Source organism: Selaginella moellendorffii, unplaced genomic scaffold (assembly GCF_000143415.4).
Source record: "Selaginella moellendorffii unplaced genomic scaffold, v1.0 SELMOscaffold_58, whole genome shotgun sequence".
NCBI lineage: Eukaryota > Viridiplantae > Streptophyta > Lycopodiopsida > Selaginellales > Selaginellaceae > Selaginella > Selaginella moellendorffii.
The window spans coordinates 304,489-319,852 of NW_003314319.1; the positions used below are offsets into that span (position 1 = coordinate 304,489).

Below are 15,364 nucleotides of genomic sequence, written 5' to 3' on the forward strand. Positions count from 1 at the left end.
CCCCCCAGGAGACATATGCTTTGGGCTTTCACCCCATATTAGTATTTGGAGTCAGTCTTGGACTTGATTTCGGACTCGACCTCAGACTCAATCTCAGACCCGACTTCAGACTCTGTCTTGGACTCAAACTCAGACCCGACCTCAAACTCTGTCTCAGACTCAATCTCGGACTCGGTCTCGGATCTGATCTTGGATCTTAGACTCGGTCTCGAACTCAATCTCAAACTCGGTCTTGGAGTCAGTCTTGGACTTGATCTTGGACTCGGCCTCAAACTTGGTTTTAGAGTCGGTCTCAGACTCGATCTCAGACTCGGTCTCATCTAATTGTGAGACACAAAATCCCTAGGCCCCAAAGTGGAGCTGGAAAGGGTGCCACGTGGTAGTGGCCAAAGTGAAAGCCAAAACGAGTGTAACACGTTTGGACTAAAAACTCTAACTTGGAAGGTCGAGAGCGGGAGTGGAACTCCCAACAAAGTGCTCAAGGAGTGAGCATGAAGCGAGCAATAAGCAAGGCTCCAAAAAGGGACCCAAAAAGGACCAACACATGACACGTGGAAGTGTCCGAGATGGAGTCCGAGACGGACCCTAGTTGGAGTCCGAGATGGACCCGAAGTGGAGTCCAATATGGAGTCCGAAGTGGAGTCCGAGATGGAGTCCGATATGGAGTCCGAGATGGACCCGAAGTGGAGTCCGAGGTGGACTGAGACAGAGTCCGAGATGGACCCGAGATGGAGTCCGAGATGGAGTCCGAGATGGAGTCCGAGATGGACCCGAGATGGAGTCCGAGATGGAGTCCGAGGTGGACCGAGATGGAGTCCGAGATGGACCCGAGATGGAGTCCGAGATGGACCGAGACGGAGTCCGAGATGGAGTCCGAGATGGACCAAGACAGAGCCCGAGATGGAGTCCGAGATGGAGTCCGAGAAGGACCCGAGATGGAGTCCGAGGTCGAGACCGAGACCGGGACCGAGACCGAGACCGGGACCGAGACCGAGACCGGGACCAAGACCGGGACCAAGAACGGGACCGAGACCGAGACCGAGGCCAAGGCTGAGACCGAGCCCAAGCCCGAGTCCGAGTCCGAGTCCGAGTCCGAGTCCGAGTCCGAGTTCGAGTCTGAGAGGGTGAAAGCCCAAAGCGTTCATCTCCCAGACCCTGGGGGGTTTGGTGAGCTCCAAAAGTATAGTAAGGGGGAGGACTGCAGTGGAGCCAGTTTGGCCAGGAAAGGCCAGTTTGGCCCAGGAAGGCCAGACCCAGTGTTGGGTGATGAATTGACCACTAGGAAGTCCAAGACTAGAGTGAATACGGACCGACAAGCGGGGTAGCTTGGTGAAGTGTTCAAGAGCCGGCTCTAGTTCCCCCGGGAGATCGATTGGCCGATGCTCCCAATCCAAGTGTGGGTGGCACTACCTACTTGGATACCAGGCGTGGCTCAACGGAACCTCGCTCTAAGCCCATGGCTAGAGCACCTAAAGGCGAAAGGTGGGGAGAGTACCCAGGTGGCTCGCGTAAGGCCACGGTGTTCCGAAATGTTGTCCCAAAGGCCCAGACTGTGGAAAGGAAGAGGAGCAGTCCTCTGGGGTAGTGACCAAGGACACAGTCGTGTGGTGAGGAAGTCCCAGAGGACCGTGGGACTTAGTGGTCGGGCCGGTGGGCCTCGATTCAGTGGTAGTGTTGGCGAACACGGCCGTGGGCAGAAAGGGACTTGGTGGGGACCAGAAAAGGGATATTGGGGAAGGCTATTCCCCTTGTCGGTGGGCATCCTAAGGATGCTAAGTAGTGGATCTGGGATGACCCCTCATGGATGGTTGGCCCAGTCTTGGAGAGACAAGACTGTGTTGCAAGTGGTATTGGACTACCAATGCGGCAAAGGTGATTGGGCATGGCCTTAGCGTAACAGGCTGCTATGTCGGTGGTACCTTTGAGTGTCGGTCATGGGATCAGACACGTGGAGCACTTGGACCAGGTGCAAGGGTTGAGTGGCATGGATGCCATTCTTGGGGCTAGCAAGTCCTAAGTCCTGAATTGGACTTATGGAGGTTGTGAATGAGACTCCTCCAAGTGGTCGGAGGTGTAGTTAAATGACTAAAGTATAATGGAAAAATTAGTCGCTTACACTAATGAACTCTTTATATTTTGGTCATGCTTTTAGGGATTTTTTAGCCTTTGACACCTCATAGAATTAGTTCCCTACAATCTTGCTTTCATGGGCTCTTATCTGGGGAGGATGACTTAGGCACATTGCTAAGTGGGGGGATGCCCCCAGAGACATGGTCAACAAGTCGTAAGATTAAAAGGAGATGTTTGATATGGGTAGTGAACTTCATTTATAGGTTGTGGAGTTATAAGGAACCAACTCCCCAAGGTGTTGTAGGTTAAAGGATCCCTAAAACCACAATCTAAATGATAAAGAGTTCATAAAATGAGACCGAGTTTGAGATCAAGTTCAAGACCGAGTTCAAAACGGAGTCCAAGACTAAGTCCAAGACCGAGTCTGAAACCGAGTCTAAAGCTGAGTCCAAGACCAAGTCTGAAACCGAGTATGAGACCGAGTTCAAGACTAAGTTTTACATTGGGTCTGAGATTGAGTCCGAGATTGAGTCTAAAGTCAAGTCCAAGATCAAGTCCAAAATTGAGTATAATAAGGATAGTGAGATTTAAGAACTAATCTTGAAGGAACACTCTAGTGGTGCTTCTAAACCGACTTGAGGTTGGGATTGGGGGTTAGGGGCTTTAGGTGGGAGTGAGCATGGACTTGAATAATGCCAAAAAAGCCACCCAAGGAAGTGCTTAAGAGCAACTCTCACTTTGGTGCTGTGGAATGGTGCCCCACTTGAGTATTATGAAGTTTATTGGTCATTGCTCCTTCCTAAGAGTCTAGGCCTTCACTAATGGGGGAGTAAAGGTACCCATACCAGGCTATTAGACTACAATATTTCACCTCATGGTCCCAAAGTAAGAGATGCACCCAAAGCTTGGGATTTAAAAGGTCCCATGATGAGGTTTTGTTGTACCAAGGGATGTTAAGAACCTAAAAGGTTTGTGTGTTTGGCTACTTGTGTCTATAGAGGATGTAACTGAACCTTAAATCTAATTTAACATGAGGAGGGGAATTTGGAGAGAATTTAGAAATTTATGGATGGATAGGTAACATTCCGTTGCTTATACAATGAGTAGCTAAAACCAAGTAAAATTAAGTAGGACCAAATAGGAGTTGGTACAATAGAAAGGAACCTTGCAACGAAGAAAGAACTTCCAAACAGTAGCAATATCACTATTACCGAAGATTATACATTCCTCCTAAGTTTATTGCACTATGGGATTCAGGATTGTACATCTTTAGGGGCTTTTTATATCTCTAGGAAACTATAGGTGCCATATAGATAGAGATCAAGTGAAGGCAGCAGTGTACCTCCACTAATCTCATGATCAACTCAAGTCCCTCACATCAGTAGATACAATCACATAGGAGAGATGAGGTTGGGGACTATAGATAATGTGTGAAGTTCACCACCATTATAAATTGGGAGCATGCATTTATCCCTATTGATCCCTCCTTCATCACCACCCCTCTATATTGTAGCGCACCTTATCTCTCTCCACTTAAACTAACTGGAAAAGGGGCAATTGCTTAATAAAAGAACCCTTAGTGGCTATTTTATCCTCATTTATCCCCTAATGTTCCAAGGATCCACGGTGACAGTATATCCAAATCTCATCCCATGATGCATTCACCCCCCCTTCAGAGATGTCAATGTTCTCATTGACTATTGACTAATAACCCTTACTGAGCCAAGGGAAACCAACACCTCCATTTCTGCACTGAATTTACCAACCCTTCACCTCCATTTCCGCACTGAATTTACCAACCCTTTTATTGTGTAGACTAGCTATTTCATGTGAGGCAATTAGTCATCCATCCGTACCGCAATCCCACGGTGGATACCTTCGTCCATGGATACTCCACACAAGAGGAAGGATATACGCATAGATGCTCAATACGTACAATTTCAAATTTAGGGGTAGGAATATACATTCACCCGTACCACAATCCCATGGTGGATACCTTCGTCCGTGGATACTCTATGCAAGAGGAAGGATGTACGCATGGATGCCCAATACATATGATTTCAAATTTAGGGGTAGGAATATACCTTGCTCAAGGGTATATTATATTTTTTAAGTAGCCACTAATCAATGGGAATCAAACCCGTGCCATTTGCTCTGATACCAACTATAGTGCACCTTATCTCTCCCCTTAAGCCAATTGGAAAAGGGGCAATTGTTTAATGAGAGAGCCCTTAGTGGCTATTTTATCCCCATTTATCCCCTAAGGTTCCAAGAATCCATAGTGACAGTATATCCAAATCTCATCCCATGATCACATGCACTACACTTATGCTCTTTCCAAGTTTTGAGCATATCAAAACCAAACCTCTAGTTGTTTAGAAAATAAATATGAAAAGCCTCATTCGACAATAGGTGGGAACCTTGGCAAAGGAATTTAACTAAAACCAAGATAGTGGTGGTTGGATAGATAATGTAAACTAGCAAATTAAAAAAGAAAAATTTCTGGCTTACAATTGGCTTGTGAAGTGCTTTTAACAACTCCAAAACCACCATGCATCAATTTTGGATGGTAGCCATCTTGCTCTTTTGTACTTCTTGAATTTGCCAATCACTTCTCGTGGGGATTGCAAATTTTTTTAACTAAACTTCCACTAATATTATAGATTTTGCATAAAAAAGACTATTCCATCAAGATTCAATAGCATGGCTGAAAGGAATCTTGGCCATGTTGAAGGTGCCATATTGACCTTATGCTCCTCCAAAGCATGGCAAGAATCCTCAATTATCACTTCTAAAAGGAGGTTTCCCTTAATGGGAAGATAAAAAGATTGGTTGCCACTAGCTCTTTATGTTGCCTAGGGAAAATTTGCTCTTTCCTGACTTGTTAGCTCAAAACTCCAAAACATAGCCACCACCCCTTTGTGAATGCAATCTTTCATATTTAACCTTTAAAAAACATCCAATGTTTGGGGTGGTGACAAAAGGAAGGATTAATGGAATAAGAGTTCAATTCTATGCAACTCATATTCATGCCACTCACTCTATAAATATGTACTCTCAATTTTTAGTGGTAGTGAATTTTGTGCTTTATCCATAGTCCCCAACCTCGTCTTTCCCATGTGATTGCACCTACCAATGTGAGGGATTTTAGTCAATTGTGAAATCAGTGAAGGTACACTACTCTTTCTTGATCTCCATCTATATAAAAAGCCCTAAATATGTACCACCACCCTTTTGTGCATTAGAGATGTTATTATTGGTCTTTTCCTTAAGCACACTTAATAATGTTAGTCCAACTCCAGGCTTTGCAAAAGATTTACCAGATCCTAAATTAGATCCACCAATTGCCATTTTCATGCATTCAATTCTTCAAGAAGATCCTGTAATAATATCAAGTTAAAAGATTAGCAAAAACAAATTGCACTCTTAAAGCTAGTTTGCTCCCCACCTGCAAGAATTGTCATACAATTCCTCTACCAAGAAAGCACACATCAAAATCATCACTCAAATTATGTGGCACATAATATCTAACATGCTAGTTTGGCAATGCTTTGTCAATTTCATGCTGATACAGCTTGGTCACTCTTTATTTGCCCTCACAACACAAAACAAGTGTTTGTGCATGATGTAGCCTTGCAACACACTACATGGGACCTCACTCAGGACATTAATAAAAACACAGAACTCACACAGAACAAATGTGAGTGTATTTCAACTCAAGATGCTCACAAATAACAAAACACTCCTTACTTTAAAGCACACTCCAAGAAATGCTAGTAAACACAAAATCCCCAAGTGAGGCTCAGCCTAACCCTCGCTCCCCATTGTTTCCCACTTTTATTTTCCAGTTCTGAGATTCTCAGGATCTTGAAATCCCTTGCACGAACTGTAACTGCGACACTGTGCCACTTGTTTGATCATTTATGAGTTTGTCCGGTACAATCTCATTCATTTTTCTTTAGTAGAGTGTAAACTCTACAAAGCATGAGAAGAAATCTCAGGAATATGGAAAGATTTGTAGAGTAAGTGAAATTTAAAATGGAAGATGTGATCAACTTTCTTCGTTTGATATTATTTTTATAGTTTGGGCTCTTTGGAGCTTTCGAATCGATTCAACATCAATACCGCAAAAGTTGTGTGGGATCTGCCATTTCAATAAGTGGTGAGGTGAGAAAGCAGAGCCTGCTACAATTGATCACGCTTGCTCTGCTGATCCTCAAAGCCTCTATTACATGCTCTGACGTTGAGATCTTTAGGTGAGCTTTTGAAATTCTTATTTAACTGCCGTGAACATGGGAATGCAACGTGGTGGGCGCGCAACACCTGAGAGTTACAAACCTACAACCGCAGCGCAGACTCGAATTGCTCCAGGATGATAAATGGCATAGAATTCAAAGGCGTGAGTTTTGATGAACAGGGTGTTTTCAAGACTACTAGATGGTATGGATACCAAAACTGGGTCATTATGGGCAACTATGTCAAGTTTACACATTGGGTGGAAGAGTTTGGAGAGCATGGTTTTGACTAGCTTAAAGCTTGAAGAGGCTGATACATTGTTATCACTTCTAGCTCTCTATTTGGAATATAACATTTAAGTTGAATGTGAGCTTTGTTGGTGGGAGAACAAGTAATTATATGATTTGCAGGCAGCTTATCACCGCATCTGCGATGAGACGCCGGAGCACTGGATCGCTTGTCTTGATAATGGTTTCACTGCCATTGAGCTCAATAGAAGCACTAGTTTGGAAGGTCACGGATATGACAGGAACTTTGGATCCATCGGGTTGCTCCGCAAAGCTCTGCTGGATGTCCACCAGGCCCTTCTCCCTCAGAGCTCTCAACAGAGCGTCCACGTCGGGTGTGCCACAGAATCTTTGGGGCGTTTGTATCATTCTCGACACTCTCGGCATTTCCAGGTAGAAGTTCCCGTCGTAGAAGTGCATCTCTGCAGAGAGCCGAGCCAAGGCTGCATTGTTTCCGGTTCGAGTTTGCTTGGGCTTGATCCGGGTGGCTAAGTCCGCTGATAGTTCCATGTTGAGCTCTTCCTCCAAGCTCGGGATCTTTAGTGGAGCTCTGTGCACGTAGAACAATATTTTTGTGTCACAATCCGACGTCACCACGGATTTCAAGCGTTCTGGCACCTGGAGCAAAGAATGTAAAAGAAGGAACAATGTCATCAATCTAATCTACTCACCACTGCAAATTTGGGTTGCAAGCGATCTATCAAGGAGGACAAAGCTCCTCGTGACCTGCAAAGATCTGCCGTTAAGCGAAGACAATGGTTTTGTTTTGTAATTTATTTACCTCGCGCTAGTGGCTAGGGGAAAATGTTTTACTTGTATGGACAATGGCTTGAATGGGAGTAAAAACCTCTCTACATCAATATCTGGCTGAAAGAAGAAACCAGAGATTAGTACAAAGTGAAAGAGCTCTACCAGTTATATTTTTATTCCTTACTTCTGTCAGTATGAGCAAGTTACTCGAATGCTGGCGCCAACGATTTAGTATATGTACAGACGGTCCCATTCGAAGGCTTACATGGGAAGCCAGTATCACGCAGGGACCAGACTCCCTACAAAGAATTTCTAAGTTTGACAGAAGAACACAACGAAAGACTTACACAACTTCTGGCGACAGGCTTGGAAAGTGAGAGAGCTTTCCCTCCTTTAGAAGCTCGACGTGTCCAAACAATGACTCCCCGTTATATAGCTGAAGGAGATGAATAGATGAGAGTTCACTGTAAGGAGCATCAATACCTTCTCTTGCCGTGACGATGAGAGCCACTCCGGAACAGTGTTAGTAAAAGCCAGGAATTCCTGAGCACTCGGCGATACGTAGAAAATCTTTCCCGAGCTGTCACACGCTTGTCAAAACAAACTGAAACAAAACCAAGATATGCTTACACTTTTGCACAAGAAACTTCTTGAGAGATCGTCTCGATGAGCTCGAGGACTGTGTCTGAAACACTGGTGGGTATCAACACCGAGCCTCCCTTGCTTAAAGCATCTGCGGCAGCGTTTGCGACTTGCGCTAGCAAGGATCTCTGCTGAGGCTCCCGTTTCTCACTGAGTACGCTGTTGGCCATCCGTGGCTTGGCGTTGTGCGAAGTGATGAATTCCACACGAGCATTTACCCATGGCCGAGTCGTAAGTCTACTGCGGGGTTCAGCTTCAGTATCCATCTCGAGTTTCTCCACAGAAGAAGTTGGCTGTTTGGCCGAAACAAGGAGAACTTGGCTTCCATCCAAAGAAGTCAAATCCTGGCTCGCACAACTAGCTGCGGCCGCTGCTACATCGCAAGACGAAACGTATGTCACGCTCGAGCAAGGTCCTTTAATCACCCAGTTCGAAGCACCAATGCCTTGGCCGGAGCTATAAGGTGTCAAGACCACACACCCATCAATGGGGGCCTCTTCACCATAACGAAGAGTTTGGATTCTTTCCATGCAGCCAAGCACGTCTTCTGCACTGCACAGAAAGAGCGTTTTAAATCTGGGAGGAAAGAAAACCAATGCAAAGGTGGTCACCTGTAAAGCTTGTGCCAGTTTAAGATGCCTGAGTTGTGCTCCCCGAGAAGACAATCTTTGAGAGCCTCCGGAACTTCACACTGCGTGAACTCCGGATGGTTCTCAAGAGAGCTTGCTCCATAGAGTTTTAGAAAGTCGCGGTGGGAAGAAACAAGCTCCTGCATCAAAAGCTTCCCAACAGTTGCTGTTGGATACGTTGCAAAGATCTGGGAAGAAGAAAGAAAGGAGGAACTGTAAGAAACCAAACCAGAACGACGAACCTTTGCGGTGAAATCTGGATTGCGAGTGAGAAATGGTAGAGCGAGCATGGATTCTGGTCTCGAGATCACCACCGCATTGATCAGAGCCACATCCAAAACGCTCAAGTCGGCACTTTGGTACCATGGCTCGGCATCAATCACCACACCGTCGCCGGCTCTCCTGAAAGGAGCCTTGACGACCAGCTCGCTTGAGTCCCCTTTCTTCGGCTTCTTGCGCCTCGCATTCTCCGAGAGCGCCTCCTCTGTCGGGAGAAAGAGCGAAAGACTGGACAAATCGAGAGGGCACTCGAGGAGAAGCTGCAAATCGCAAATCTCGAGCAGATTGCTGTCGACGGCGGCACCACTGGATGGCCTCTGCAGCGAAATCTACAGGAGAAGAAAGACATCTCGATCCACTGAGCTCTAGACAACGATCCATCGCTTACCAGGCGCATTCCCGACAATAAACCCTAAAATGTCCGAATATTCGATATACCCGAATATTTTATGAAATATGCTTTCGTTACCGCAAAAACAGGGTTTTGAAGAAACTCAAGAACAAGCTCTCCTGTTGTTCGCAAGCTGGAACAACCTTGGATACATTTCATGAGGGATGAGAAGATTGCATGGTAGGCCTGAGTGTGTATGGGTAAAGTGTGCTGCTAGCAAAAAGACTTCAAAGCATTTAGAAAAGTATGTTTGATTGTGTACAGCTTATGTGATCAGCGGCGAGGCTTAGATATATGGTTGATGATCCAATTGATTTGCTGCAGGCGTTGCTTCCAGTCTACAAAAACCACCAAATGGATTGTACCCAAGAAACCCAGAAGAGCGCCAAGCAAGAAGCCTTTCATGGACACATTCTCGGAGAGCCAAGACGTCTCACGGCCAGCTTGAGTAGAAGTAGAAGTGTTGGAACAGGGTTGCAACGGATAAGATCCTCCACAAAGATTGTTTCCCTCGAAAGAACTGGGGCCGAACTTGGTGTAGAAGAGCTCTGATGCCAAAACCCTTCCACTGAGATGGTTGTGAGAAACGTTGAAACTTCCAAGCTGGCTCAAGTCACTGATCTGGGCCGGGATGGTTCCCTGGAGCTTGTTGCTCGACAAGTCGAGAGACTCGAGCTTGACGAGCCTGGTCAATGCCAGGGGGATACTGCCAGTCAGCCCATTGAACGAAAGGTTCAAGTACTTCATGCCCACAAGCAGACCAATATCGTCCGGGATCCCGCCCTCAAGCAAGTTTGACGATAAGTCAAACAAGGTCAAACCGTTGATATACTGGGCGAAAGGAAGCCTCGAGCCCTTGATGATCATCTCAAACCGCATGCCGCCGGGGCATTCTGGGCAAGCCAGGCCAGGGATGTTGTGCCATCCTTCGGGATCGTCAGGTCTGGAATTCACGTCCTTGAAGGAGATCAACTCACCTATGCTGCCGGGGATGTTGCCAGTCAACCGGTTCTGGGACAGGTCAACAACCTTGAGCTGCGGGAGGCTGGACCAAATGCAGCTGGGAATGGACCCGTGGAGCTGATTGTACGAGAATGACAACAGAGTCAATGCAGTCCACCCGCAGATCGATTCTGGAATCATCATGGAGAACCTGTTATCCCGGAAGTTGGCAATCCTGATGTTGCTGGTGTTGGAACTGAGGACTAGATCTCTTTCGAACTCGTTATGGGAAAGATCCAAGTGAACCAGACTGTGGATCTGGCTGAAATCCATGTCTATTTTTCCAAGCTGGTTCCTTGCCACCATGAGAATGGAGAGGCTGGAGCAATTGCCCAGAGAGGCAGGAAGGCTGCCAACCAGAAGATTTTGTGACAAGTCCAAGTAGTAGAGCTGTGAAGCATTGGCGCCCAGGCTAGAAGGTATCTCTCCTGAGATCTGGTTTCCCGAGAGATCCAGCGTCCACAGCGAGCTTGAGTTTCCAAGGCAAGATGGAATGCTCCCTGTGAGTGAGTTGAAGGACAAATCGAGCTTGCTAATGCTCGCCAGGTTGCAAGCTTGTGGGAGAGAGCCCCAGAGGTTATTTCTCGCTAAGTCCAAAGTGCCAAGGTTCGCCATGTTGAAATATTCCAGCGGTATGGTCCCCACCAACCTGTTGGTCGAAATAAAAAAGTTACTAAGCAGCTCAAGCTTGGAAATTTCGGGAAGAAGCTGGCCAGTGAAGTTGTTCACGCCCATGTCAATGCGGCTCATCTTGATGCACAATGGCAAGGAAACAGGGATTTCCCCATCCAGCGTGTTGAAGGCCACGTCAAAGTTTGTCAAAGCGCTCAAATTTCGACCTAGTTCTGATGGAATTACTCCGGTGAGCCTGTTCCTCGAAAGATCCAGCTTTGTGACCTGTGAGCAGTGTAGCACAGATTCGGGGATCTCTCCTGTTAAGTTGTTGGTGCTCAGAATAATGGTTTCCAGGACACAGTGGTCTCCAAATTCTGGGATGCCACCTGTGAGATTGTTGTTCCGGAGGGAGATGAACTTCAGAGCTGGCAAGTAGCTGAAGAATTGCGATGGAATGCTGCCTGTTATCTGATTGTAGCCTAGTTCCAAAACTTCCATACGACCCTGGTTGTTCTCGGGAGAAATCTCCTGAAACTCAGAGCTAAATGATTCCAAGTTGTTCGCATGCAAGTGCAAACCAACAAGACTCTTGCTCACCAGGAGAAACGTAGGAATTTCTCCTTCGAGGTCATTCCCTTCAAGGTTCAGCTCTTCCAAACTAGAGAGATTTGCAAAGCCCCTTGGTATGGAACCATTGAGAGAGTTGTAACTGAGATCCAGGAGCGTGAGATTGCGAAGCTGTCCCAAGAAGCTTGGAAGCTGTCCACTGAGGCGATTGCAACAGCAGGAAAGCTTCTCAAGCCTGGAGTACCGCGCTAGGCTCGAGGGAATCTCACCACCAAGTAAGTTCCCATCAAGAAATAGGCTTTGCAGCATGGAGAGTTGGCCCAGAGACTCCGGAATCTTTCCGTTTAGATTGTTGAACGTGAGATCTAGGGACTGTAGCCTGGTGCAGTTACCCAAGGTCGATGGAATCCCCCCCGACAAATAGTTGGACGACAGATTGAGCAGCTCCAGAAACTCGAGGGAACCGAGAGAGGATGATATTTGCCCCTTCAAAGGAATATTGTAAAGAGCAAGGGATACCACCCGGCCTTGTGGATTGCAAGCTATTCCTGTCCAGTTACACAAGCTTGTGCTACTCACGTCCCAATTCGCTAGAGGGTCTGGAAGCACATCCAAGATCCATGGTGGAGAAAATGCCTTGACACCTCGCTTGAACTCGAGAAGAGCACTGGCCTCGAGAGTAGATGACTGAGATGATTGAGATTGACCACCCTGGAACACAGTTAAGAGGAAGCACAAACAATAGAGAAGGGCCGCCATTCTCGTAAAGCGCTAGAACTCTAGTTAGAAACAATGAAAACCCAGTCGCCGTGTTGACTAAGTAGAGTTAAAGCCCTGTCCGTGCATACTTCATTTTCTCTCTTGTATCACTGTTATCAATCAATTCATGTCCTTCCTAGCACCTGCCTTGATTGATAACAGTGATACACGAGAGAAAATGGTCTGTAACGACATGCGTTTCTCTCTACTTAGTCAACACGGCCTTTCAAAAAGACTGACTTTGATCAATCAATGCATGTCCTTTCCAAAAGACTGACTTTGACAGACTTGCTGTTTGTATCAGTTTCTACTATTATCAACGCGCTTTGGACATAGTTTTCGAATCGATTCAGCATCAATAGCACTGTTCACTACAAACAACATTGTTCTAGGATCTGCCCCAGTTCGACAGGTGAGAAGGTTTTGCAGTATGAGAAATCAGCGCCTGCTACAATTGATCACACTAGCTCTTCTCATCCTCCCAAACTCAAGTATATAATTCCTCTATTGCTTGCTCTCATGTTGATATCTCCAGGCGAGGACGATTGGGGCATTCCGCTTCTCAAATTCCTATTCAACTGCCGTGAACATGGGAATGCGATTGTGTGGAGGGCGGGCAACAGCTGGGAGGTGCAAACTTACAACCGCAGCGCAGCCTCAAATTGCTCCAGGGTGATAAACGGCGTGGAATTCATAGCCGTGAGCTTTGATGGAGAGGGTGTTTTCAAGACCACAGGATGGTATGGGTACCAAAACTGGGTTATGACGGGTCATTTTAACAAAGTGGGCAATTATGTCCAGTTTGCATAATTATAAGAAAATTATCTGATATATGATTAACAAAGTTATTTATCTATTCGGTCAATGAAAAAGTTGACTTTTAAAAGCCTTTTGGTCAAGAACCCTAATTTTGTGAGAAATGCCTAGGGTTCATGCAGAGTCTCTGTTTGCCTTTGCGCCGGGATTCTTCGATGGTGCTCGGATCTACGCCTTCAGCGCGGATTGTGACGCAGGTGGAAGTGGCCAAGGCGCATTGCGGCCGGATGGAGCTGAGGAGCGCGCTGTGGAACTGGGCGAGGCTGCCGCCGGGGATGAGGATCTGGAGGATTCCAGGCTGAGCAAGTGGACGTGTGGAGCCTGTGGTATGAAGTTTCAGAACGGGGAGGATCAAAGGGGCCATTTCAAATCCGATTTCCATCGCTTGAATGTAAGTAGTCTCTCTTGTTTGTTCTGTGTAGGTTCTTAGAGTTTTTTCTTGCTTTGTTCAAGGAGCTTTTTTACTTTTAGGTGAAGCGAAAGATTGCTGGGAAGGCTTGTTTCACTGAAGAGGAGTTTGAGAGATTCGCTGGCGGAGACATTGCGGGTGACACTGATGTTTCCAGCGTATCCGGCTCGGAGAGCGATGTGGAAGACGAAGAGAAACACAGCAGTAAGAATGTGGCTGGCAAAGTAAGCATTCCTTTGCTGCTTGGCTCTGGCCCGATCGTCGAGGTCTGGAGCTGCCTGGTTTTGAATAGCGGCGAGAGACTGGAGAAGCAGAAAGACGATCAACAAGAAGCTGGAGTGGTCACGGAAACGGTGTTCCTCTCACGATTAAAATCTCTTGTTTCTTCGCCCAAGCTCGTTTGGGTCGTACTGCTCGCAGTCGGGGGTCACTTTGCTGGCGTGGTGGTGGACATAAAGACTGGCGTGGTTCAAGCACATCAAACTTATCACAGGTTTGCTTTCGTTTTTGTTGGTTTCCTGGACGTGTTTCATGGATTTTCTGTTTTTCCTTGTAGATACGTGGTGCGGGCAAAGGCTGGAGGGAAACAGGCTAATCGAGATGCTACTGGTAGAGCTCCCAAATCCGCTGGGGCTTCTCTCAGGCGCTACAACGAAATGGCTTTGCAGAAGGTGGGCATGACTTTGTGATAATGTTCCAACTTCTTAGATGCGTTTGTTTTAGGAAATCAAAACATTGCTCGAGTCCTGGAGAGACTACTTACAAGAAGCTAGCTTCATTTTCGTGTTCGCTCCATCACGGAATAGCCAGTCGATATTTGGAGACAAACCTCTACTAAGCCGGGAGGACAGTCGACTTCGATCCATTCCATTTCCAACCAGGAGGCCAACGTACAAAGAAGCGAGACGAGTATATGGACGCCTCTCCTCTTTACAGTACAAGGAGAAGGAAGAAGTTTTAAGTGTTCCCGACGAAGCACCGCCACCTTCTACTGAGAAAAGCGAGAAAAAAGTCACGGTTCAACACGAAAGGAGCGACACAGACTTGGATGCGGCTGCCGAGGAAAACGCCGCTGCTCAGGTGCCGCCGCCGCCATTGCACGAGGCTGTAGTGGCTGGAAACGCGACTCTAGTGATGGATCTCCTGGAGAGCGGCGCGGATCCTTGCGTTAAGCATCGGGGACGAACAGCTTATGCGGCTGCAAGCCACAAAGAAACCAGGAACGCGTTTCGAAAGTTCATGGCCTCTCACTTGGACATGTGGGATTGGAATGCTGCCAACGTGCCAAGTCCATTGACAGACGAGATGGAAGCAGCCCAAGCTGCGAAACAGGTGAAAAAACTAAACAACTCCTCCGGTTCTCCCTGCTGAGATCTATGGTTTTTGCAGGCTGAGAAGACTGCGAAACGCAGGGCTAAGGAAAAGGAACGCAAACTTGAGAGAAAAGCACAACAAAAAGCAGCCGCGGCAGCAGAGGTACTCGTTCTCTAAATGCAATGTTACATGTAGATGCCCGAAACAAATCACATCTTGCACAGGTCTCGAAGAAACCAGGGACGAGTGCCCCTAAGGAAGTTCCAACACAAGAGGTATAAAACAGAAAGGAATTGCCCTGGACTAACTTTGCGTTGATGATCAATCAGGCGATGAATGCGACGCAAAGAGAGTTGCGAGCTGCTGCTGCCGAATCGAGGATGAAGGCTTCGATGACAAGCGCCGGATCGTCGGAGTTGTGCTCGTGCTGTGCGAGCTCTCTCGCAAACAAGGTACCATTCTACAAGTTTGAGTTTAAGTACTGCAGTGTTGCTTGCGTCAATGCTCACCGCCGAATCCTCGAAGATGAATGAATAAAAAAAGCTCTCGAGTTTTAAACTTTCCCGCCAATTTTTGGGATTTTAGGTCCCAGGAGATT

The 15,364-nt window shown here is 46.8% G+C and overlaps 5 protein-coding genes across 5 annotated transcripts; 2 read left to right on the plus strand and 3 right to left on the minus strand.

The window, feature by feature from the left end:
- Positions 1 to 6,644: 6,644 nt before the first annotated feature.
- Positions 6,645 to 9,291, minus strand: LOC9654928 (integrator complex subunit 9). Its single transcript, XM_024688671.1, has 10 exons — positions 9,282 to 9,291; positions 8,857 to 9,222; positions 8,597 to 8,802; positions 7,974 to 8,537; positions 7,827 to 7,923; positions 7,691 to 7,779; positions 7,528 to 7,642; positions 7,375 to 7,460; positions 7,265 to 7,319; positions 6,645 to 7,211 (listed from the first exon to the last, which is right to left on the minus strand). The coding sequence occupies exons 1-10, from the start codon at positions 9,288 to 9,290 to the stop codon at positions 6,702 to 6,704; spliced, it is 2,097 nt and encodes a 698-aa protein (XP_024544439.1). The 5' UTR covers position 9,291; the 3' UTR covers positions 6,645 to 6,701.
- A 266-nt stretch (positions 9,292 to 9,557) lies between these two features.
- On the minus strand, positions 9,558 to 10,163 carry LOC112351155 (receptor-like protein 42). The gene has a single exon (XM_024688495.1). It carries the CDS (start codon positions 10,161 to 10,163, stop codon positions 9,558 to 9,560), a length of 606 nt encoding a protein of 201 aa, XP_024544263.1.
- Positions 10,164 to 10,221: 58 nt separating this feature from the next.
- On the minus strand, positions 10,222 to 12,227 carry LOC112351156 (LRR receptor-like serine/threonine-protein kinase FLS2). The gene is made up of 2 exons (XM_024688497.1): positions 10,314 to 12,227; positions 10,222 to 10,227 (listed from the first exon to the last, which is right to left on the minus strand). Exons 1-2 carry the CDS (start codon positions 12,225 to 12,227, stop codon positions 10,222 to 10,224), a joined length of 1,920 nt encoding a protein of 639 aa, XP_024544265.1.
- A 327-nt stretch (positions 12,228 to 12,554) lies between these two features.
- On the plus strand, positions 12,555 to 13,075 carry LOC112351200. Its single transcript, XM_024688615.1, has 2 exons — positions 12,555 to 12,718; positions 12,763 to 13,075. The coding sequence occupies exons 1-2, from the start codon at positions 12,658 to 12,660 to the stop codon at positions 13,035 to 13,037; spliced, it is 336 nt and encodes a 111-aa protein (XP_024544383.1). The 5' UTR covers positions 12,555 to 12,657; the 3' UTR covers positions 13,038 to 13,075.
- Positions 13,076 to 13,146: 71 nt separating this feature from the next.
- On the plus strand, positions 13,147 to 15,324 carry LOC112351157 (ankyrin repeat and zinc finger domain-containing protein 1-like). The gene is made up of 7 exons (XM_024688498.1): positions 13,147 to 13,434; positions 13,515 to 13,945; positions 14,009 to 14,123; positions 14,176 to 14,784; positions 14,842 to 14,928; positions 14,991 to 15,041; positions 15,096 to 15,324. Exons 1-7 carry the CDS (start codon positions 13,147 to 13,149, stop codon positions 15,297 to 15,299), a joined length of 1,785 nt encoding a protein of 594 aa, XP_024544266.1. The 3' UTR covers positions 15,300 to 15,324.
- Positions 15,325 to 15,364: the final 40 nt, after the last annotated feature.